The 23835-nt window shown below is 44.8% G+C and overlaps 1 protein-coding gene and 1 long non-coding RNA gene across 18 annotated transcripts; one reads left to right on the top strand and one right to left on the bottom strand.

The window, feature by feature from the left end:
- The first annotated feature begins 528 nt into the window (after positions 1-528).
- Positions 529-7351, top strand: LOC120640475. Of its 13 annotated transcripts, none has more exons than XR_005661824.1 (5): positions 539-880; positions 955-1056; positions 1169-1903; positions 5099-5446; positions 6349-7310. It is a non-coding gene; the product is annotated as an uncharacterized LOC120640475 (long non-coding RNA). The 13 variants fall into 13 exon arrangements; XR_005661822.1 differs by having other exon boundaries at positions 545-1056; positions 1169-1236; positions 1733-1903; positions 6349-7315; XR_005661826.1 differs by having other exon boundaries at positions 545-880; positions 1733-1903; positions 6349-7315.
- LOC120640474 (cyclin-dependent kinase C-3-like) lies at positions 1367-5054 on the bottom strand. 5 transcript variants are annotated; one of them, XR_005661818.1, is made up of 6 exons: positions 4358-4767; positions 4164-4244; positions 3991-4095; positions 2665-3906; positions 1802-1927; positions 1367-1704 (listed from the first exon to the last, which is right to left on the bottom strand). XR_005661818.1 is itself a non-coding variant. In XM_039916315.1 (5 exons), exons 1-5 carry the CDS (start codon positions 4598-4600, stop codon positions 2814-2816), a joined length of 543 nt encoding a protein of 180 aa, XP_039772249.1. In that variant the 5' UTR covers positions 4601-5054; the 3' UTR covers positions 1367-2813. The 5 variants fall into 5 exon arrangements, 2 of the variants coding, with proteins under 2 accessions (XP_039772249.1, XP_039772248.1); XR_005661817.1 differs by having other exon boundaries at positions 1802-1857; positions 4358-4765; XR_005661816.1 differs by having other exon boundaries at positions 1367-1927; positions 4358-4764.
- Positions 7352-23835: the final 16484 nt, after the last annotated feature.

Here is a 23835-nt window from a genome sequence, read left to right on the forward strand (position 1 = left end):
GGATGGAGCGGTGGCTGGGCGTGGATCGGCGGTCGAGAAGCGCGGATCCGCCGGGATGGCGCAAACGGCGGCCAGGACGGAGCGGACTGGCTCTACAGGCGAATCGGCGACCGGGCCTGGCGCGGATCTGCCGGGGACGGAGCGGCGGCGCGGCGTTAGGAACGGAGGGGCGGCCAGGACTGAGCGGCGGCCGCGGACGGCGCGGATATGCCGGGAACGGAGCGGCGGCGCGGAACGGAGGGGCGGTCAGGACGGTCGACCGCAGCCGGGGATGGAGCGGCAGGTGCGACGTTTGAATGGGAGGGGGCGCGATGTTTATTGACGGGAGGAAGCGACGTATGAGGCGGGGCGACGTACGAAGGGTGGGATAACGAAGGAAAAAAAAAGGTGATTTAGCTTCTTTTTATTAGTAGAGATTTATTTCTATTTTTAACCCACGCATGCTTACTTAGTTGCAATCAGTTTTTTTTAATTCTGCTAATGTTCGTTAACTCTTACTTGACTAATCTCTGCTACTAAAAAGAAGGGGTCATTTTTTTTTCCTTCGCCATCCCACCTTCGTAGGTCGCCCACTCCCCTTCGTGCGTCGCCCGTCAACCGCGTCCCTCGCCCAATCCCGATCCCGATTCAACCGCGTCGCTCCCCCAAAACCCGCCCCCAAATCACCGCCGCGCCGAATCCCGGCCGCGCCCTAGCGCCTCGCCCCTGCCTCAAATCTTCGCCGCGCCGCCAGCGCCGCGCCTTCGTTGCTCCCTTCGTCGGCCTCCTTCGACGGCGCCTGGACGTCGCCTGCTCCCTCCATCACTCTCACACCCCGCCGTCGCACACTTGGTGCTCGTCGTCCTGCCGAATCGGCCGGGCTTTGCTAGGCCTCCCTGCCGTACGACCCCCCCCCCCCCTCTCTGGATTTGCTGCAGCATCCCCTACCCTCATGAATGAGGGATTGCTGGACAGAAGCCGCGTGCCTCCGCATCATCCACACCTCGATGACCTGGCCCCCACACGTCGTCCTCCTCGGCGCTGCTTGGCATGAGATGCAAGCGACCATGGCCTTAGGTGAGTTCGTTAATCCTTCTCCTCAGCACTCGTTGTGTGATTTGGATGAACAGGATTGTTGGATGTTTCTTCCAATATGCCAATAATTACTGACACCACCAGACCACCCTAGGATTTTTGGGGACGTACTGACGTTCGCCTCCAATGCTAATGAAGCATTCACTGACCACTGCATACCAGGTGCTTGTGTTTTTGCCAACACCATTGATCTTTTATATAGGACTAGGTGCATACCCGTGCGTTGCTACGGGTGCCAATATTTTTAGCATAATAAGACATCATTCATTACCATGCAAACTACAGAGAGAGCTAACATCACCAACAATAACCATTGTCATGATTTTTGCCATATAATAAAACATTTTTTTTGCCAAGAATTAGAATTACAGTATGTAGCAGTAGGAAGGAGGATATATCAGGTAGCAGTATTAAGTATGAACCTTCAATGGTTGCTAGCATACCCATCTGTTTCTGGAGCCAAACAGGTACTCCGTCAGCGCACGGAGTTGCAGGGGCGTTGAGGACAGCGGTAGCAGTATGAAGTATGAGCAATCCATTTCCTCACCAATACTCAACTGCGCCCAAAGCCGATGTCATTGTAGTTGTCGGTGATTGCATTGCCTACCTGGAGACTTGCTGTTCTTGGAACTGCAAAATGAGGTTCATCATTTTACAGGAAACTGGAGCAGTGACCACAACAATGCCTTGAAGAAAAAGGGACGTTGTCATGAAGGAAAGCCAATACCAGTCCAGCAACTGGGACAAACTTGGGATTAGGCCCGACCCTGACAAACTCCACTCCTGTAGATGACCAAAAAGGAACAGTATGACAACAATGGAGAGAAGGGTAATCTAATTCCTGAATCTTTACCTGCAGTACAGAAACAATGAAACTCTTGGTAAGAACCAGGATGAAAGTGTTCTGACAAAAGAAATTAAATCATCACCATAAAGCAACTCCATTTAGAGAAAAAACCATCCTCCTCAGCCTAGCCTTGCAATTGTTTAGTTTCACAGCTAGCAATATTCAAGGGTTTCACAGTAGACTATTATTTTCTAAGCCCTTTGAAATTATATGGACCTGAAATATGAATCATTTTCAGATTTTCAGTGAATTGATTAGAACCAAAAGCCAATTGGGCTCAATATATACAACAATGTGGTTTTAGTTATCTATATTAATAAAAGTGTTAAAGAAAATGGACACGTGTTAACTGAACTGACTTTTCAAATTCAACAAGCACTGGCAGAAAGTAAAGCCAACAAGAGCAGTATGATGCTAATATAAGAGTAGAAGAATCCAAGTGCTTGCTAATGTAAAGAAACACAAAGCACCAAAAGGAGATATTTCAAAGAGAAAAATAAGAACTACAGCAGATCTAGGCAGCATGATGATCAGGGCACGCTAGAGCAAAGACACTGAATCAAAGTAAATCAATGCTCAGGCTACATTGCATACAGATTTTCTTCTGGCTAGAAAAGGTCCTTCATGGTGTAGACCTTAGATAAACAAGCACTTGCCAAGTCATGTACATGCAACATCAAATTTTGACACCATGATTCAATTGTAATGATGAGGGGAATTTCGAACTGTGTGAGAGAACCAACCTTTTCCAAGTGTTTGGCACTTGAAGCTCACCACGTACACGGGGAAGACCCTCATGTTCATGTCTTTGCTCCAGACAATGCCGATTCTCCATCTTGTCGACGACGATGTCGTAGGAGTCGCTGCTGGGGCGGGACTGCAAGGACCCTGCCTAGACAACCTCTGGAAGGCCCATCAGCACGTGGCGCGGCACAGAATGATGTGTGCCTTGCCGCTCCCATCTATCTTGGCCAACAATGCACTGATCAAACACAAACTAATCCTTAATTGATACACTCAAGTCCTTGGTGAAAGCACACTTAATATAATGTTTTCCAATTGAAGATTGCTGTTCTTAAGTCCTAAGACAGAATCAAGGTTGTCAAAAGATTGTTAACTGAACAACTACATAAAAGATGCAAATCTGAGCTTCCATATCAGTAGCTCAATAATAAAAAATATAACTTTAGTATCTATAAACATCTTAAAGAAAGCTCAACATTCTCTTAACCTCGAAGGAAAATTTTTTCCTCAAATGCCCAAGTTAGTTTGCATCTATCAACACTGCAGTGTCAGTTCACAGCTTAATCGAATCATTGAACTAAACAAAGGTTGTTTGGCAGCTAGAGCATACATTGCATTCTACATGTACGCTTTTGTGTTCTGCTCTACATAAATGTAATTGTGTCTAGCTAAAACTTGCAAATTCGAATCTAACAGTTATTATTAGCATAAGTCGTGACTCCATATTTTCAGTGTTAAAACAAATTTGGGGAGTAAACAAGTATTAGATTAGGATCAATTATTTCACAATGAACAAAATTGACCCAAAATTTATCCCCTCTTATACCAGTAAAATGTACCGCAGTACATAAATAACACAGGCTAACAGTGAGGATAACTGGAGTCTTCTAAACATCGTAATGTTCTAAGAATCAGAGCGATCAATTAGGTGATGTGCCTTTGAATCAAAATAGAATTAATATATAGTTATCGAGATTTTATTCACCACAACCTGTGTATGTATGCCTATTGAAAACATTTGTTTTCTGCTCGAAGCAATGAACCAAGCAATCTTCATCTAAATGGAACATAAATTCATTATGAACGAAAATCGAGATTTATTAGTCAGAAAAAAACATTCACAGTAGTACACTGCTTTAAACAAAAAATAAGTAGCACATCTGGATTAGCAGTAAAGCAAACATTCAATGGTGTTTTGTTTAGAATCATACTGTGCTTCCCCTGCTCATCTCCCTCTGGCCCTGAAACAATTAACATAGGTCTTCATCCTCTGCCAAACGGAGTTTGCCAGAACAATGCTCTAATTCACGTTATATTTGTCAAACCTGGCGAGGTGACGATCTCTTTGAGATTGACCAGTTGATCACGTTCTGGTGGTGCAGCTTCTTGAGGATTTTAAACTCCTGGATGCCTGTGATAGGGAACTGGCCCTGAATTCAAAACAAATGAGATCCGTGAACCAGTACGTATTTTAAAATGCAAGCAAGGGAATACTCACGCCCTCTCGCTCGTTGTCCATGCGAATCTTCTTGACTGCCACATTTCCTTCCTCTCGGTCTCCTTCGCCAAGAATACTTGCCTGGCACCAGTCACAACAAAAAGCGAATCAGTGGGGGCGCCTAGCTGGGCTGATGTGCAGGCAGCGTGCTTGCGTGATTGGGGGAAATCGGGGGAGTTTCAAGAGATGCGTACCGGTAGGTGCCCTCCCCGATCTGCTCGAGCTTCTCGAAGCAGTCGACGTTGCGGCATCGGGCGCGACGGGAACGCCGATTTCCACCGGGGTGTCGTCCTGACGCGGGCGTAGATCCATGCAGCGGGGACGGTTCGGGCTGCGAGGAAGGCGCGCGGCAGGCGAGTATGCATGGTCCGGCGGTGGGGAACAGTGAGGTCGGCCCATGAAGGCTGCATTGAGGCGCCGGACGAGCGGTGGGGCATGGCGATGACGACCCCTTTCGCGAAGAGGAGGTCCTCTCGGATGGATGTGTCAGACGAGGGGCGCGCGCCGCGAACTCGCAGATCCAGGAGCCCCTTCCCCTGGATAGAGATTGACTGCGGCAGGGACGGCGCTTCGAGGAGTAGTAGTAGTGCGGTGTCGGGGGAGGCAGCGGCGCGATGGGAAAGGAGGGGTGCGGCGACGGGGAGGCAGGGGTGCGTGGGCGGAGGAGTGAGGCGGCAGCGGCGGCCGCGTCTGGGGAGGCAGCGGCGCGATGGGAAAGGAGTGGCGCGAGGGCGGCGGATCGGAGCGAGGGGCAGTGCATCGAACGGAGGGGGCGTGTGGATCGGAGCGAGGGGTGCGGGTGAGACGAAGGTGGGAGGGCGACGTACGACGGGGGAGGGGGGCGACGTACGAAGGGGGAATGACGAACGAAAAAAAAGTGACCCTTAGCCTCTTTTTAGTAGTAGAGATAATCACTGTAATGTTTTGTTTTGTAGAACGGACACTTTAAATCAGCATGTTGAATGTGCGGATATATCTACACACAAGCTTTGGTATACTTGTTCTCTGCTGCTATTCTAAATTAATTCCATATTTCTTCTCTTATCTATACAACTAAAAAGAGGCTAAGGGTGACTTTTTCTTCGTCTTTCATCCCCCGTCCGAGCGGCGCCCCATGGTCCTTCGTCATCCGTCCTCGGGGAAATGAGGAGTGTCTGATCGTCTCCCGTGCAATCTGAGCGCTCCCACACCCTCACCCAACCAGCCTCCCACACAGCACGCCGCCTTCCCCATCGGCTCCGACCGACGCCCTCCCCCTCACAAAGGAAGATGCTGCTGCTCGGGTAGGTTGTGAATCTCAGATACAAACATTTTCTAACCTGCCTTGAAAGTTCTTAGTAAACAGCTTAGTTTTAATGTACCATTTATTTGTCTACAAGCCTGTTACCATGTAATATATGTATTTTTTTATGGGCACCAGTAACATATGTCAAGTCCAGGATTAGCAGCCGATTTTCCTGTTTGGGTTTACCGTTTATTTTGATGTTGTCTACTACATTAAAGTAGAGTGTGCTCACTAACCTTCATTTCATAACACCAGAGATTCAACATAGGAATGTGATGTGGGGGTTCTATTTTCTGAAAGTAATATTTATTTAGATTTTTCTTCTATATATTGAGAAGAATGGTTATGATCATAGGCTCAATTTATTTTTATAACCATAAACCATTTAATAACTAACCTAATATACAAAAAGATGAATACTTGCCTTGGAAAGTTACTCTGTTCCCCTCTACCTGTTTGTTTCCGAATATAGACAGTGCTGCATAATTTATTACTATTTTAAAAAAAAGAAAGTTTAGCATGCACTGTCCTGACACGGCCTAATTTTACTCAGCAGCTTCTTGCTGGCTCTTAAATGAAATGTTTATAGTTCTGTGTTAGTATATAAAAAGCCCCGTTGGTAGCTGTAAACCAGCATTTTCTTTTTTGAATGTAAGATAAAATCTTGGGTAAATCTTTTTTGTAGCTGTAAAAGATGGTGTTACGAGTATGAAAGCATGCAATTGTTTGAACTCATTCTGTCTTGCTATAATCAACATTTCTAAATTGTGGATATATTAACCACTCTATCTTGAGATCCATTAATTTACTACCTTCTTAACACTTTTATTTCTTATTAACACGCCATTATGTTGAATAGTAGTAGCTTAACCATGGTATTCCTTTTCTCTATATAAACAGGAGGAAAGGAGCGCAGCCACTTAACTTGCTGGCAAAATGATCGGATCTTTGAAATTCCAGTATGTTCTGGTTAATCTCCCCCCAGTTTTTGTCTTAGAAGATTTTTGCAAGTCTTGGTTAACTTCCCAAGACCTCATTTTCTTCAGTTATCACAGGTTCATGTTTATGAAGAAAAAGAACCCATTTAAATATTCTCAATATTTCAGAACTTGGTTACATACAAGGTTAGTTTTAACCAAATTCATGTGAATAAGCTTCTGTGAATTCTTTCTCCTTATAGTGCCAATACGATTGTTGCATATGTGTATTTTACATTTTCCCACTGATACTACGTGGTATTAGTACTGGTTATAAGAGATTTGTCTCGGAAAATGACATTAAGGATGCTACCTATATTCAGTGAGTATGTACTTTTCCGAGTTCAGAGCGCAGGTCCAGATAAGATGCAAGGTACTATTCAAATTGATAGGGTACTTTCTTAGTGGACTTTGTTACTAGCTACATGGCAAAAGATAATGTGATGATTCTTATTACCAGGCAGCAGCACTGTTCCGCGTATTGAGGGAATTTTTGCAGCTGGGGTACAATGTTCTCCGCTTTCTGACAGAATCCCTTTAACTATCTTTGCCGAGATTCTGATGTAGTGCCCATGAGTGAGCCACAACAATATGATAGCTTATGGATTCAACGATGTAACGTTTGGAGGCGACCTCGACCTCACAGAAGCCATGATATCCTTAAGACCGTTGAAATTCACACGCTATGGGTGCCCGAATTCAGAAAGGCCTGTTGGAGCAATATTTTATTTGATGAAGATTATGTATGTATATGGAGTAGGCTATATCCTCAACTGTGCTATACATATCCTGCATTGAGTGTACATGTTTAACTCTTCTCTGAAACTTTATTTGCTTGTAATAGTTCACTGTGGAGAATTCACCAAGGGGAATCTATTTTGTTTACTGTATTTTTTAAATAAAAAGCTATCACATTGCACTTTGTATGTGATGTATCACATGCTGGTCTATCCTACGTGCAACCAATATGCCATTAATAACACCATATTTTCTATACTTTGTGTATTGTTATGAAAATTATTCTTGCCACCCGTAACAACGCACGGGCATACACCTAGTTAAAAGAAAAATTATTTAGAGTTTGCTCTATTTTTATTTGAGTCTTTTTGGTAGCGGATTTTCTTCGGCTTCCGCTTTAAATCAAGTATCCCTATTCATTCCTAGGATGAGCATGTCACCTGTTCCGTTCCTAGAGAGAGGCGGCAGGCAGGCAGGCAGGCATAGAACGGGATTTTGATTGGCCCTATTGCGAGCTCGTGCTCGGCCTGTTGGAGAGAAAAAGAATTCGGTGCGAACGGACTGCAAACCCCCTCCCGTGCATACCGGTTCCTATCTGCTGAGTGCTGACGCATGGATATTCTAATGATCCAAGGGATACCTTCCGTCGCACAAGGCTTGAATTTGTAAGCAGAGAGGACAGCTCGGCTCAACGCAAAGAGGACCCGCGGCTAGGCTCTTGCATCACGTCGCCGGACTCGAAGGAAAACAAGACGGACGAGACGCGTTCCCTGCCGCCTGCTGGTAACTGTTGCATCACGTACGACGCAGCTACTTGTCTGCTTGCTCTCTTGCAGAGGAGCGAGGTGGACGGCGACATAAGCGTGGCAGCGCGAGACGCAGCTTGCCTCCATGTACGAGTACGATGCAGCTTGCCTTTGTCCTCTGTATCTTCCTGCACGTGCACAAGTAAATCAAAAATGCACTCTCCACAGAAAATTTGTTACAAGATAAGAAGTAGGTGTTCAAATAAACAAGTTTCCGTAACAAACATAGCGCATCATTTTACTAAGATTGCCAAGATGATACAGTTATCTTGGAGGCAACATTCTGAATATTAAACTGATGTAACACAATTTGCTTCTACAGAGTCACAATGACGAGTGAAATTGAATGAAAACTTTTCAGTAGAGAACTGCATCCAGCACACTGGGTCAGGCATTAAGCACTGATGGAGCACATGCGCTTCAAGCTATGGCTGCATAGAGAGCTCGACTGACTTCTCTATACACCGATCAGACTGAAATTCAGGGCACAGACACTACAGCTCAGAGATCTAACTCTAAGCCTTGAGACCTTCACCCTTAGAGCAGCCGCAATGTGCATCCGACACAAATGGTAGGAAGGTGGGACTAGCAGCAAGTGGTAGCAGTGATCAAAACATGCACACAATGTATACCCAGTTTAAGTTGGGCCTCGCAATAAAAAAATCATCAATCTAGATTCATGTGAGAGCAGACTTCTCAGCTGTCTGGCCTAGGAGCGGACGTGATGTCAGAAACAATTTTTTTTATTCGCTAGTACCCGGTTGTAGTACTCCTACCGGTCAAAACTAATATCTGCTCCTCCCACCATCTCCATAATGTATCTTATCTGTTTAGCTCTCGCTGCCCCTTACTACCTCCGACTGCGGGTGCCCTTAAGAGCATCGCCGCAGGAGCTCGGAGGCTCGTTGATGCAGCAATGACTGAGACGTCGATGGAGGCGGACGAGGGAGGGAGCTTCGAATGACTGAGGTGATGGCTGCAGGCTGCGGCGCTACGGCGGATGACTGAGGTGGCGGCGGCGGCGGACGAGGGATGGGTCACGTTTCTGTGCGCGCTGAGCCTATCAAGTGAGCGGACCTCTCGTGTGCGTGTGATCCTCTCATTTTCATCGAAGCCGAGCCGAGCCAAGCGTTTTGCCAGCGAGCGTCAGATGCTACATCTGGACACGCATCAGCCACCGGCGTCGGGTATGCACGGGAGTATGCCTGGGGCAAAATACCCGAAACCCGAAGTCCGAACCCGAAAAACCCGAGTCCGAACCTGAAAAACCCGAAGCCAAAAAACCCGAACCCCAATTCGGGTTCTAACCCACGGTACCCGAAATTATTACGGGTAGTTCGGGTATTGGGCTACGGTACCCGAATTACCCGAACTACCCGAAATCAGCCCAGCCCATAGATGTGTTTATTCATTGTATGAAATCAGCCTAGCCCAGCCCATGAATCCTCTTAACCCTAACCTACGCACAGCGGTCAGCGCCCCACCCCACCCCGGCACCCCCAGTCCCCCACCGCCCCACCCCAGTCACGCCACCACAGCCCACAGCGCCCAGCCGCCCCTCGCGAGTCACCCGTCCGCCCCTCGCGCGCCGACCGCCGTCACCGGCCCACCGCGCCACCGCCCCTTGCCTGCCGGCTGCCGTCCCTACGCCAACGCACGCGACCGTGGCCTGCTTCCTCCGACGGTGCTTCTCGAGGCGACCCCCTTGCTCGCGGCGACCCCTGGCGGCCGGATCCAGTGCCGGCCCTCCCTCTCCTCTTCTCCGACCGGATCCATGGAGGCATCCGGCGCCTCCAGCTCCTTCCTCTCCCTCCTCGGCGAGCAGGCGAGCCGGCGCAGCTTTGGATCTCGCCCTCGCCGCAGTGGCCGCCTCACCGGCTCCCTCTGCGCCGGGCCGGCGGGCGAGGACCTGCGGCCTCCTCACCTGCGCCGGGCCGAGGAGCTGCGCCGGCCGGCGCGGGCGTGGGGTGGGGCCAGCCGCCCCTGCTCCAAGCGGCGCGGGGTGAGCGGATCCCGGCCGCGGTGGCGGTGGCAGAGGCCCCCGTGGGCGCGTGGCGGCTGCGGTGGCGTGCAGAGGCCCCCGCGGGCACTGCTCGGCGAGCGACGGGCGAGCGCGCGGCGGGGTCCTGCGCGCGGCTCCGAGTTCATGGCGGCGGCGGTGCGGCGAGCCCTTATCGGCCCTCTTGATATCGGGTAGTTCGGGGATTACCCGAACCCGAACCCGAACCCGAACCCGAATTTTCGGGTACCTGAAATGTCGGGTTTTTGTTATTTCGGGCAAATTTCGGGTATCGATTTTCAAAACCCGAAATTTCAAATACCCGAAAAGGCCGACCCGAAATTTTCGGGCTACCTGAATGCCCAGCCATACACGGGAGAGGGTTTGCAGCCCGTTCGCACGGAATTTTTTCCCTGTTAGAGATGGTGGGGCCCACAAGCAAAGGAAGAGAAGAAACGAGCTAGTTGATCCAAGTCGATCCATCAAACAAAAGGCATAGTCTACATAATGTTCATTTTTTAACTTGGAGAATTATCCTCAAGCATCCAAAATTCTTGAGAAAAAAGAACAAATCTCAAAGATGGATTCGGGGCTTTCTCGACCTGTGTGAGGAGGCCTTCTTCCTACAACACAATACCGTGGGGGCAGACTTGCCCCCACAGGTCGAGCTTTTTAAGATGGATTCAGACATGACGAACCCGAAAATCGCACTCAGAGCTCGTGAAAAAGATTCTAAAACTTTCCATTCAAGGAATTTAGCTCTATAAAAAATGAGAATAATTTAAAAAAACTAGATATTTTTTGAAATATTTAGAAAAATTATAATTTTATTCAAAAAGATGTTTTTAGTGTCGATTTTTGAAACGAAATCAGAAGCCTAGGACTAAAAATTCCGACCCTTTAATCCGGGTTAGGGTCACCAACCAAAGCTAAAGAATCATTTTTTAGTGCCGGTTGGTTTTACCATCAGGAACTAAATGTTTAGGACTTTCAAGTCCCAGACACCAACTGGGACCGGCTGGAGTTCTTGCCGCTCCCTAACTGTTGGATCCTAAAGTCTTCATTAGTCTCGGATTCAGTGGCGGACGAGACTAATAATGTGTTGTTGGACCAGAAGTTTTTCCTGTAGTAGTGCTGCCTCCTCCAAGTGGCCACGCACTCTACCCCCCGGACCCGAGTGTTTGTTTCCTGGAGTGTTTTTTTTGTGTGCGTGTGTGTGTGTGTGTGTGGGGGGGGGGGGGGGATGAGGTACTCGTACATTTTAAATATTGGCAACTTTAACATGCAAAATACTTTTTTAAGTTAAGGTGACGAATCGTAGCACTAGATTCCTCGGAGTGGCAGGACCATGCTTTGAACCAAACTGTTTTGTCCGTGCCCTGCTTTGATACCTTCCGGCTCCCGTCCACAAAAAGCAACCAATTCCTTTTGTCGTGGCACTTCACGAGCCACATTATATTGCTTAGTTTGAGGCTTGGAGAACAAACAAGGAAGCCCTCATTTTCTTTGACCGGATGAAAGACATATCTCGAGCTGAGGTAGAAGCCAGCCACTATGTCACAATACCCATAATAATTAACTAATTAGTGATATTAATCTTTTTGTGTCACTAAATTTTCATTATTGATGTGATTCACATCAGTGAAGTGGAAATCTCCATTACTAATTACCTACAATAGTGATGGGTTTTTGCCAAAAAACATGTCACTAATAGGTGTCATCACACGTGATTGAACTTACTGTCACTAATGATCAATATTAGACGCTAGATTTGCCAACCCATATCTCTGATGAAGCACTAAACAGAGACATGAATTTCCAAGAAATCATATGATTTAAAATAAAAAAGTGGCACGTGGTTCCTATGTGTAACCCAAGCCCACGACCGAATCAGCACAATATATTAGGGAAAATTCTAGTTTACACCTTCGAAATATCACAAAATTTCAATTTTCATCTTTGAACTACAAAATCAGATAAAGGAGGCCATCCCACTGTTAAGTGGTTTTCAAGGTGGTTTTGTATTTTTTAAGCAAATTAAAAAATTAAAACTACATCTAAAAAAATCAAAACTAATTCATTTCCAATCAAAAAAATATGAAACTAGTACCGAATTTTTTCTAAAAATGTAACCTACTCTCCGTCCCAAAAAATAAGTCATCTTACGCTATTTAGAAAGAGTATGGACATGCAAGAATCAATTGATGCTAAATATGATTAATAAATAGGAGAAGATATGGTCATTTTACCTTTTTGTTAATTTATCCTAGAATTCCTAGGATGACTTGTTTTCTGGGACCGATGGAGTATCTATTGTTTCTCTATTTGAATCTTATTTAATAAAAGAGTAAAGTCCATTTTTGACCATCCAACTATCGACTGCGTCCGGATTTGGCAATGCAACTCTAAAACCGGACATCCGCAGCCATCCAACTCTCAAAACCGTTCATGTTTGGCCATCGAGCTGTTTTGCTGGGTGGTTTTGCTGAGTTGGACGCCACGTGGCGGTGGGACCCACCTGTCAACCCCTCCTCTCCCTCCTCTCTCCTCTTTCTCTCTCCCTCTACCTCTCCTCTCTCCTGTCCCCGTCGGCACGCGCGCCTGAGCTCCGCCATCCCCGTCGGCCAGGTAGGCGGCCGGAGCTCCCGCGGCGGTGCAGGGCGGAGCGGTGGCCGCCGGCCTCCCCTGCTCCCTCCGCGCCGGGCCGGTGGGCGAGGAGCTGCGGCGGCCTCCCCTGCACCAGGCCGAGGAGCTACGGCGGCTGGCGCGGCGAGGCTCCCTGGGACCCTCCCCTCCCGCACCCCTCCGCCACGAGCTCCGGTGGCCTGCACGAGGCGGAGCCGGCGCGCGGCGGGATCGGCCAGGCATCCCGCGCGCGGGCGGACGGCGCGGCGCGGAGCCTCGCGCGGGTGGCGGCGACACCTTCATGCTCCAGCCGCCGCGGGAGGAAGGAGCTGCCGCGGAGCACGCGCGGCCGGAGCAGGGGGCGGAGCGCCGGCGAGTAGGGCAGGGTGCGCGTGGCGGACGCGCCCTTGAGGCCGGCAAGTGTGCGGCGAACGCGCGCGGCATGGCGAGCAGGGCGGGGTGCGCGTGGCGGCCGCGGCCGCGACCCCAGCTCCCCATCCTCCTCTAGCGCCGGGCACCGCGGAGGCCAGCCCACGAAGGCGAGCAGGGCGGCGACCCTCAAGCTCCGGAGCCGGCCGGATCCGGGAGCACCTCCTCCTCCCTCCCATGGCAGATCGGGGCCGGACGGCGGCAAACGGGCCAGGGCACGCGCAGGCCTCCGGCGACGGCGGTGGCCCTGGCCGGCTCCCTCGACACGGTGGCGTCGGTCGGCGAGGCGAGCAGGGGCCGCCGGCGGCCGCGCCGTCCCCCGCCCTTGCTCCCTCCTCCTTCCTCTCCCTCTCTCCGGCTCCTCCTCCGCCGCCACCTCAAGTCCTCCGCTTGTCTCGGCTCCGGTGTGCCCCGCCCCTCTCGCGCGCTCGCCGGCCTGGGCGGCGGAGCTCGAGCTCATGCGCGCGTGCCGACAGGGATGGCGGAGCTCCGGCCGCCTACCTAGATGGCGGAGCTTCGGCCGCCTACCTGGCCGACGGGGATGGCGGAGCTCAGGCGCGCGTGCCGACGGGGACAGGAGAGAGGAGAGGTAGACGGAGAGAGAAAGAGGAGAGAGGAGGGAGAGGAGGGCTGACAGGTGGGTCCCACCGCCACGTGGCGTCCAACTCAGCAAAACTACCCAGCAAAACAGCTCGATGGCCAAACATGAACGGTTTTAAGAGTTGGATGGCTGCGGATGTCCGGTTTTAGAGTTGCATTGCCAAATCCGGACGCAGTCGATAGTTGGATGGTCAAAAATAGACTTTACTCTTAATAAAAAATAATAGGCACAACTACAAGCAGCTAAATACTAGGAATATGAAAAAATTAGATCCGAAAAATTGATAAGTAGAGTGCCAATAGATAGGTTCAATTTTCAGATAAGTTGGTACCTATTTTGTATTTTTATTCAAAATAAATTACTTATAAATTTTTAGTTTAAATTTAAATAATTTAAATTTTCACAAAATGAAAATCCTCCTTTGAAACCATCCCAAGGGCCAACTTTGCCCACTTTCGATAGTTCACTGGTCTCTTTTTTTCACGACCATGCCTTAGCATATTTTTTCATTAAGAGGAGGATTGAATGGTCTCTATTATCCGATTTTGTAGTTACAGATTGAAAAGTAGATTTTTTTATAGTTCAGTGGTGTAAACTGGACCTTTTCCTATATATTATTCCTCCCCATGACCAGAACGAAATGGCATAGCCCATGTTCGTCCATGCTTTCCATCGCGTTCTATATAAGGTAACAAAGCTTAAAGCCATGGCAGCAGGGCATCTCAAAAGCCGACCTTAACTTTGTCCCAGGAGGCCAAAGGCCTGCTATCATAGTGGTAGCATCGCTGGAGGCACTCCCCAGAGGTCCTGGGTTCGATCCCCCTCGGGGGCGAATTTCAGCTCTGGGGTTAAAAAAACTCCCTCGCTTGTCCCACGTCCAAAGCACTGTGGAGCCCGGCCTAACTCACAAGGCGACGGGCCCCCGTGTACGGGTGAGGCAGGGGTTCGGGGGTTTTCTTGGCCTGCTGTGAGAAGGTTATTCTACCTCTCAAACAATGCCGTGGGAGCGGTCTCACCCCCTGCAGGTCAAGTTTTTTTTAACTTTGTCCCAGGAGCCATTTCTCTTTTCTTTCTCTTCTGTTACAGTGTCATCACGCAAAATGCTGTAGAGGTACTAGACAAAAGTCAGCGTAAGCCATGCCACTTGTGTAGGAACTAATTGAAGTTTGATAGTAACTCGTTCTTTTGCTACTCTCGTATTCACTATGCTTGTACCAGCATCATGCGCGCATCGGATATTCGGATCGGACCATATGGCTTCCACCTTCCCCACCTGCAGCTACACTGAAGGTTAAACCTAGCTTAGGATTTTAGATAAATGAAGTACAAACATATGATCTCTGCATCAACTAGGGATGCATAGAGCCATTAAATTCCACAAATATTTAAATGCAGCCAGGCACTCACGACTCCAACCACCACAACTAATGGTTAACACTGGTACAGTTAGTACCGGCTGCTCCAACCGACGAACCTCTGAGAGGCCCGCACAGGTGCATCATCGCAACACAAGTCACGTGATTTTTTCACACGTAAATAAATACGTGTGCGCGGTCATGAGGATTCGAACCCATGACCTCAGGCCTCGCGCGTAGCTTCCTTACCATCCCACCTATGCATCACATCTGACTGGATGGAAGATGCATTCCTCTTGAAGTAAAGGACCATTTTGTACCGTGCCAAAACACCGGCAGGTACTAAAATGCGACATTTAGTACCAGCCAGTGTCTTGGTCCGGTATTAAAATGGCTTCGGAGACTTTCAAATTTGGAACCGGTACTAAAATGGCTCCGTGGTAACTTTAGTACCGGACCAAAAGTTAACGGGTACTAACTGAAGGGACGAAAGCCCATTTTTCTAGCAGTGTATTATTCGTGGCTATATATGTAAATACCCATAAGGCACATGCTACAAAACTGATCTTTTGCACACTAAAGCAAAGTTAGCATAAAACTTGATGTTAATTAGAGTATCCCATAGTTGAGTAATACACTGTATAACTTTTGTTTTCCTGATTGCAAGGAAGACCGATATGCACACAGGGTGCACCACCTACCAGATACCTCCAAACCTAGCTACTTCTAGTAGCACAAGCTTTAAATTTACGGCTAATACAATTTGTTTGTAGAGGTGGAAACCAGCACAAAAATTCCGATGCGGCTATAAGCCTAATAATGGAGCTGAACTCTTTGCTTCTACTTTGCTGTCATCCACCAGATAGCCGTTCCTTGTGCCTCCTCTAAATGCTCTAGAACTAATGAGTCGATGGAAGTGTTATGTGAAGGGATCGGCTTTAAGTTAGAATTCTTTCGTTCAAATAGGTGCAAGCTTCATTTGTTGGTTGGAAGAAGCAAGCACTGGTGAAACAAATGTCGAATGCATGCTGTGAAATCTGTGTCTCTTCAAATCTCCTACAACTATTGGTAGACTCAACGTATAGATTTTCAGATCAGCCTATTTTGAATGAGCGAGGTAAATATAACTATTTACAACCTAGAACCATGGTTGTTTTATTTATATTTCAAATATAACTTTTTACACTTCCATTATTTCATAAACTGCAAAGATTACCCCTTGAGTTTAACAATTTAGAAAAGAAAACACGCATAACTAAATAGCATATATGTTGCACCAGTGGCGGACTCAGAAATTGAGCGGAGCCTGGGCCAAGTATACACCCATGCACATAGAATTTGCCTTGCCTCACTCTGGCGGTGGTCAACCTACAGCAATTCTCTTCCTACGGGCAGGTATATGCATGGAACTAACACATGCGACTCTTGCAGCTACTAAGGTATGGCGACGGGAGCCCGGACCGGTGCCCAGGGTCGCCGGGCCCTGGGTCCTCCGGTGTGTTGCACATAATATTCCAACACACTTTTATTTGTTAATTTTCCAACACAGTTTTATTTGTTTCGTAGTATGTATTGTACTTCTCAATCTATTATCCTAAATAAAAAATATCTCAAATTTCATTATCTATGTACGAGCTAGCACGTGGTTCAGAATAAAAACAAAGTAGCACGTGGTTCCTACGTGTAACCCAAGCTGATGAACCAATCAGCTAGCACATGTTACCAAGACATGTCACTCATATGATTCAGAATAAAACAAAGTAGCACGTGATTCCTACGTGTAACCCAAGCCGATGAACCAATCAGCTAGCACATGTTATATATTATTCGGATTCTCCCCATGATACCGGAACGAAATGGCATAGCCCATATGTTTGTCGATGCTTTCCATCGCGTTCTATATAAGGTAACAAGCTTCGAGCAAAAAGATTTTCAGAGGAGCCAATAGCAAAAATTACATTGCCACACAGGGTTCCATATGGTTTCCATGGAAATTTTTTCTACAAGTAGTACGTGAAGTGGACTTTAATATGTCGCTCGTGGCCTATAGGCATCAATGCATCATGGAGAAGATTATACCTGATATATTTATTTAAGCTTTTGTACGTTAAGATGTTACAAATCGAGTGTATCGAGAAAATAAGTTGAACTATATAAAGTTTGAAGATACTTTGGACTACATTAGTTCCCTTTTCTTTTCCTTTCTTACTTCTTGTGTTCCAAATAGTTTAGGACCCACAGTAAAAAAAAAACCTCGAACACGTGGAAGAGCCTCATATCGTTATACTAAAAAAGAAGTAAGTGTATGAAAACTCTTATAACCCCACTCCCTCAACACAACACCGATAGAGAAAATAGTTTTTTCAGTTTACAGTGTCACATTTGAGAGACATCAAAGCATCTCCGAGAGTACCCAAAATACCATACAAAAACTAAGTTTTGGGAACAAATTGAAAAAAAAAGACGCTCAAACAGTTGCCTCCCAATCTTTTCTCAGGCCCAATTCCCACGGCATTTCGAGACAAATTTACACCAGTCTCTTGCGCTCCCAAATCCAAGAATTAGGCGAGGACATGCCGATTCCTGTCAAAACTTCTGCACCTCCTGCATTGATGTCGTCTTGCCGGTAGGTAGATCCGGCGGACCCTTTGCGGGTGCCATCAGGGATGAAGAGGGAAAGCAGGGTAGGGGCGAGAAGTGTTAGATTTAATTAATCATAAATAGGATCTTAGCTTAGTCTAATCATGATCACTAATTACTTAATGCGGAATTAATTAGATTAAACTGACCAGAGCTTCTTGAATCCATGAATGCCTCTGAAATTGTAGTAGTAGGGCTGATGAATGATGTAAATGAAATAGACTTAATCTTCACAATTGGAGAGATTTAGATCTCTTTGTTGATGAAGTTCTTGACGAGCAGCAACTCCTCCTTGTGCATGCCACGAAGTAGATGAGGAACAGCAACTCCTTGTGCCTGTCACGAAGTAGATGAGGAAGTCGCGCTTCCAACCCCTCCAGCGCTCTAATTGATTGGTGTTTTGCTAATCGCGAGATTAACTGATTAGGGTTAGAGAGGGTTCCCCTCTACCTCATATTTATATACAGCACTGTGGGACCGGGGCCAACTTATAGATGGAAACGTTAGGTGTACCTGCCAATCACGGTACATGACTTATTTGGTATGTTATCTCTAATTTGTGGAAATTATTTGCCATGTAGATCTAGGTTGTTATCCTGAGATCACAAATTTCCAACATTCTCCCACTTGATCGAACGGTTAACAATTTAGGTTCGCTTTAAACTTATGTTCACACTCAGTACAACAGTAAGACCGGACCAATGCGTCATCAGTAGTATTTAATTCACTACCGAGACTCTATTACCCACAGTTCACTGCAATACCTCGATAGAACGCTTATTACTTATTTGGGAATGATAATGTATCCAGAATCAGGTCCAAGACCGTTCACAAATCCCATACTTAATTTCGCGAAAATTAAATGGGATGAGTGATAAGTCTTGAATAATATTTGCTAGCATAAACTCAACTTATTTCTTTAACTTTAATAAGTTGATCCTGGGACCTTTCTTTCACAACATAATATTTAATCATCAGTAGTCTAGACATCATCAATAATTATGTTGTTACTCGAATGAATACCACAATCATAGCAATATCAATTCGCTATCCATAAACTTAACACCGGAATATAATTCTGAAGCTTGATAAGTTAAAACATGCCTTATGCAATCTCAGCTTTTATTATGCCAAGTTTGTTTAGAGCTCTCAATAGAATTGCTCTTTTCTGCGAAAGTGAAGGACATAATCTAATGTGCACTTTTACATCCTCGCACTCTTACAGAACTCTTAGCTAAATAATTTATAATAAACAAGCATGCTATGGTGTCTTGTACATTATCCAATGGACCTTTTTTGGATAATATTAAACACATAAGGACTTCCGGCTTACAAATGCAAAGTCAATCACTTAGAGACTCATGCATAAGCTTCAAAAGATTGAAGCATAAGGAACGTCTTCCTTAACTTTATCTCAACTTTATTCTTAGGGTATTAGACATAATTTGCTTTACTATGCAAAATAGAACAGCGTATCTTAACATTATTCACATTTACCACTTTGGACTGCTTACATCTCTAGTGGTAATCCTAATACTTCTTTGGTCCAATCTTAGTGTACATTAGTGCCCAAAGCATAAGAGGCTTTCACCAAGATTAATTTAAATCTAATTGAAGGATAGAAATGCTCTCAACCTTAGTGGCATATTCTAATCGCCACTTTACTTAGTAGAGCATCATCCACTTAAGTATTAGGATAGTAAATTTTCCACCTTAATCTCAGTACATACCTTTATCCATGAACATTTAGAATCATGGTAAGCTATAAGCTCAGTATTTTAATTTTCTTTCGGAATCATGATCATGGCAAGATACTAATTTGATTCCATCACAAATTTATACTAAAGCTCATATACTCAATTTATGGCCTCCTTTATAGTGACCTTCAAAATGAATGAGGTCATTCTTTTATGCCAACATCAACCGTTATTATATATCACATATTCATGTTGGGATTAATCAACTTATGAGAATCCTCAACAAAATATATGGTAGCTTAAGATGGAGGTTTACTTAATTAATGGCATGAGTTAAATATTATGAGATTCTGCTCCTTGAATCATCGATGCGGGGTAACTAAGCCCACATCTCTCCAAATCATCTCTTCCTCCTTTGTGAGCTCACACTGACTCCCACTAATCTCTGCATTCTTTTAAGAACACAACAGTTGAAACAACTGATATTTGCATTCCTTTAGAAACACAATAGTTGAGACAATTATAGTGGTAGAAATGGTACCCCTCAGACTTATTAGGATATCCATAAATGGTAGCTCATCATGACATAATTTCTTTATCTTTAGCATACCATTGATCAATTTCCTTTTCTAATCAAGCTCACACCAGCGATGGCTAGAAATGAACAAGAGCAGCAAAGTTTATGGTCAAATATTTACCAAACAGCGATGACCAGAAAATGATAAATATAAGCCATACTTCAAAAGTCTCGAGCTTCATTGAACTAGTCAAATAGCGATGGCTAAAATGAACTATAGCAACAAAACTTTGTGAACATGTATCCATTAATCAGCGATGACCAGAAGAATGAATAAAGTCACACATAACTTTATTTGAGACAATTGGCTTTATGGAGTAATTCTCCTGTCACAATGGTTTTTTTAGAGCGTTCTCCATCATATTCACCCTTTATATGAGCTGATTTTCTAATTCAGCCTTTTGAATATCAATTTTTATGGGCAAATAAAATATGGTGATAACTCTTTATAGTCTTACATCTAATGACTGTAGTATCTCTCATTCTTATGAGACATTACAACTTGAGTATCTCTTATACTTGATGAGACATTCCAATTCTCCCCTTCGAAATGTGATTTAACTAATAATATCACAATTTCGACAGAGTCTCATCAACAACTTATTGAAGCATTACACAATATGCAAGAAATAAATAAAATAATTCCTTGACAAGATAGCAAAATCAACAATGATGATATACTTATTATCTCAAAACTTAGCAAATGTTCAGAATCACTTATTATGGAAAACAAATATGGCTAAATATATAAAACTAATGCGAAGCATTTAACATCTTCATCATCATCATCATCATCATCATCATCATCATCATTAAACTTTGCTCCCCTTGAACTCCCCTGATCTTATGGGTCAGACTTAATGACCTAATGGGAATGCATCTCAATCAATCCACCAAAATTTAGGGGAAACTTTAACTTAAAAGAGCTTATGAGACAACTTTATTATCCTTCCTTTGCACTTGATGAAGTGACTCACATAACTTATATCTTACTGGAGTATCCACATTTTGAGCACGCTTATTATAATTCTCTAGTAGAGAAGCCATAAGATATGGCACCAGTAGATCATCAGAGATGAACCTGCCAAGTGCTTTCAACTCAGCAGCCATATTGTATATGCTCTTAATGTGTATACTTAGTCCATTGCGCCCATCATAACATGAGGTAGACAACTTATTTATAAGGAAGTTGGAATAATTAATTTTATAACATTCCTCAATGGAGTTCATAAACTCCTTAACACTTAGTTCCCTATCATCCTTCCTATAAGGAGATGCTCCCCTTATGGCATCTGAGATCGAATGTTTTATAACTAATTTTGCAAATCCGTTGATTTTTTTTTTGCCATTTCTCCAACTTAATTGCTCTTTATGATTCTCAGTACTTATAGAAGGATTAACAGGTTTATACTCATAAAGTGCGTAATCAAAGTCCAGAACTCTGAGAACTACAGACACCTCATTATTCCACTTAGGAAAGTTGGTGCCATTAAAGGGCTCAATGGTACTTAGTAAGTCCTTATAATCCACTGAAAAAATCATAAAATTGAAGTCTCAATAATCTTATACAACAAGATGCACATAAAAGCACAAGATTAACCCTACGATGGTCTGATTAAAATCATGCCATAAGTTTCAATTTGCATCACCGACGGGGAAAACAAACGAAACTTATCATTAACTCATAATTAAAACAATGATGGTCAGAATTAATTACAAGTGTACTCTAATCAAACTTCTCGATGGTTCCATTTGATTAGAGAGCACCTTAATTGTACAGGGTGGAAAATATATAATTTTTCAGCTTAAACAATGCGAACTAATGCAATGTTCATCAATAAAGCATAATGGAAACATTAAGGCAAATACACTTATTTTGGAATTTTAAACTCAAATATAAACAGTGAAATAACACATAAATCATAAAGAGATTAAATTTCACTGTAAATATAAAGCTCATAAACCTTAAACTTTGCTTTATATAATTAGTGCATAAAACATCAATAAATTTAATTGCACTAAAATGATAAGGCTCATTGATCTATAGATATAAGGCTCATCAATCTATATATTCTTTCTCATTTAACAAGCACAACTGACATTATAAATTAATTGTGCTCAAATAACAAGACTCATTAATAGCCCAAAATAAACTCAATGATGATTTTCCATAATTATTTTTAAATTGACCTTATAACATCAGAATTATGGAAAATATCACTATTCATAATTGAGAAATATCTATCATAGATAAATTAAGCAATAACTTATTTGCGAAATTATAAACAATAGATATCTCAAATATGAAATAAATACTCATGGGCATTAAAAAAACATAAAGCTGGTAATTATAGGTGCAACATAAAATAATTAAAGCCTTAAACATAAACATCAATTAAATTAAGCTTAAATCATAAGAAACAGTAATGGAAAAGGCTTTAACACTTAAACTGGGCTAAAGGCTCATAAAACCAGCCCAAAAGTTCCCCATTGCGCTGCCCAAAACGCACAACTCAGCTCAATCCCGCGCAGGCCCAGTAAACCGGCTCGGCCCATTATGGACGCTACCGGCCCAGTTCGGCCCAGCTGGCCGCAAACCCTAATACCAGTTGATCTGGACCGTCCGCTCTGATCGGACGGCCACAGGCTGCCGCTGCTTCATATAAAATGAGAAAAGGCTGTCGGAGAGGTGCCCTAATCCCCTCACTCCCTCTTCCTTCTTCTCCCAGCCTGAGCTGCCGCATGTCTTGGAGCTTGGCCGGCCGCCGGCGCTCTCTAGCACGCACTTGTGATTTTTTTTTCACGTTCTAGGATTTAGGGTTTAGCTCCTGTGGCCGCCGCCGTTGCCACCACGGTGCATCATCGACGCAAGTAAGAGGTAAGACGGAACCCCCTCGTCGTCTTCTTTCTTTTCCCCCAAATTCCAAGCCCTCTCGTGCTCTGAATCGCCGGCAATCTAACTTGCAAGAAGCTCTTGTCCACCAGCCATGGAAGTTTCTCGTGGAATTAATCTTATGGGACCACAACTTCTCATTTTTTGAGTAACAATAGGGAATTATTGGAGATGAACTTTTTTTCCTCCTCGTACCTATTTGGGGAGTTGGTAAATAAAAAATTTTGGGAAAAAATATTGGAAACTGTTGGAGATGCTCGAAATCCCAGTTGTTTTTAGGATGGTCCCAAAACCAGTTTTTGGGAGTATAATTTGTAGTTACTGCTGGAGATGCTCTTAGAACACGACGTCAACCTAAAGCCCCTAAACATGCCTCGAACCCTAAAGCTATTTGTATGGGGGATATAAATAAGGCAAAAGAATATATTACAACTATAGATAATTGCTCATCAATGGAAAATCAAAGCATAAACAAACATTCCATTGTGACTTATTTTCGGGGGAGATGCTTGGTGCATGATTTTCTTTTATAAGCATTGTGCTTAATTTTGGACAACCAAGATGGAAAACTCAGGCGTGCGAATTGCCGTACGCCCACAAGTAAGCACAAGCGAGCAGATTTGGACAAATAGAATTCCAATTGTTATAGAGAAAATATAAGCAACCAAGTTACTCGGTGGCCACTGGTCAGGATAAGAGTACCATTGCGGTGATTCCATAGCGACCTCAGGCCCCAGGATAACAATAGAAAACCACGACCATTGGATAGCAATGGAACTTAATACTTGCAGCACTTGGCCGCTGACCTAACGAAATTATAACAAACAGAATATCGCAATAGGGGAAATTGTACTTTACGACCATGAAACCGTCTTACCAATCGCAGGAGAGTTGAATGCGGGCCGGGACCTTTAGCATGAACCCCGTAAAAGCATCTTCAAAAGCTCTTGTATTTTGGCCGAGTTAGCTAAAAAAAAATAAAAAACTCTCATCCAACAGAAACTGTATCTACCTCGTCTTCTATCCTCGTTTTCTATCCAGGGGTGCCGT

The sequence above is a fragment of the Panicum virgatum genome, chromosome 7K, assembly GCF_016808335.1.
Source record: "Panicum virgatum strain AP13 chromosome 7K, P.virgatum_v5, whole genome shotgun sequence".
Taxonomy (NCBI): Eukaryota; Viridiplantae; Streptophyta; class Magnoliopsida; order Poales; family Poaceae; genus Panicum; species Panicum virgatum.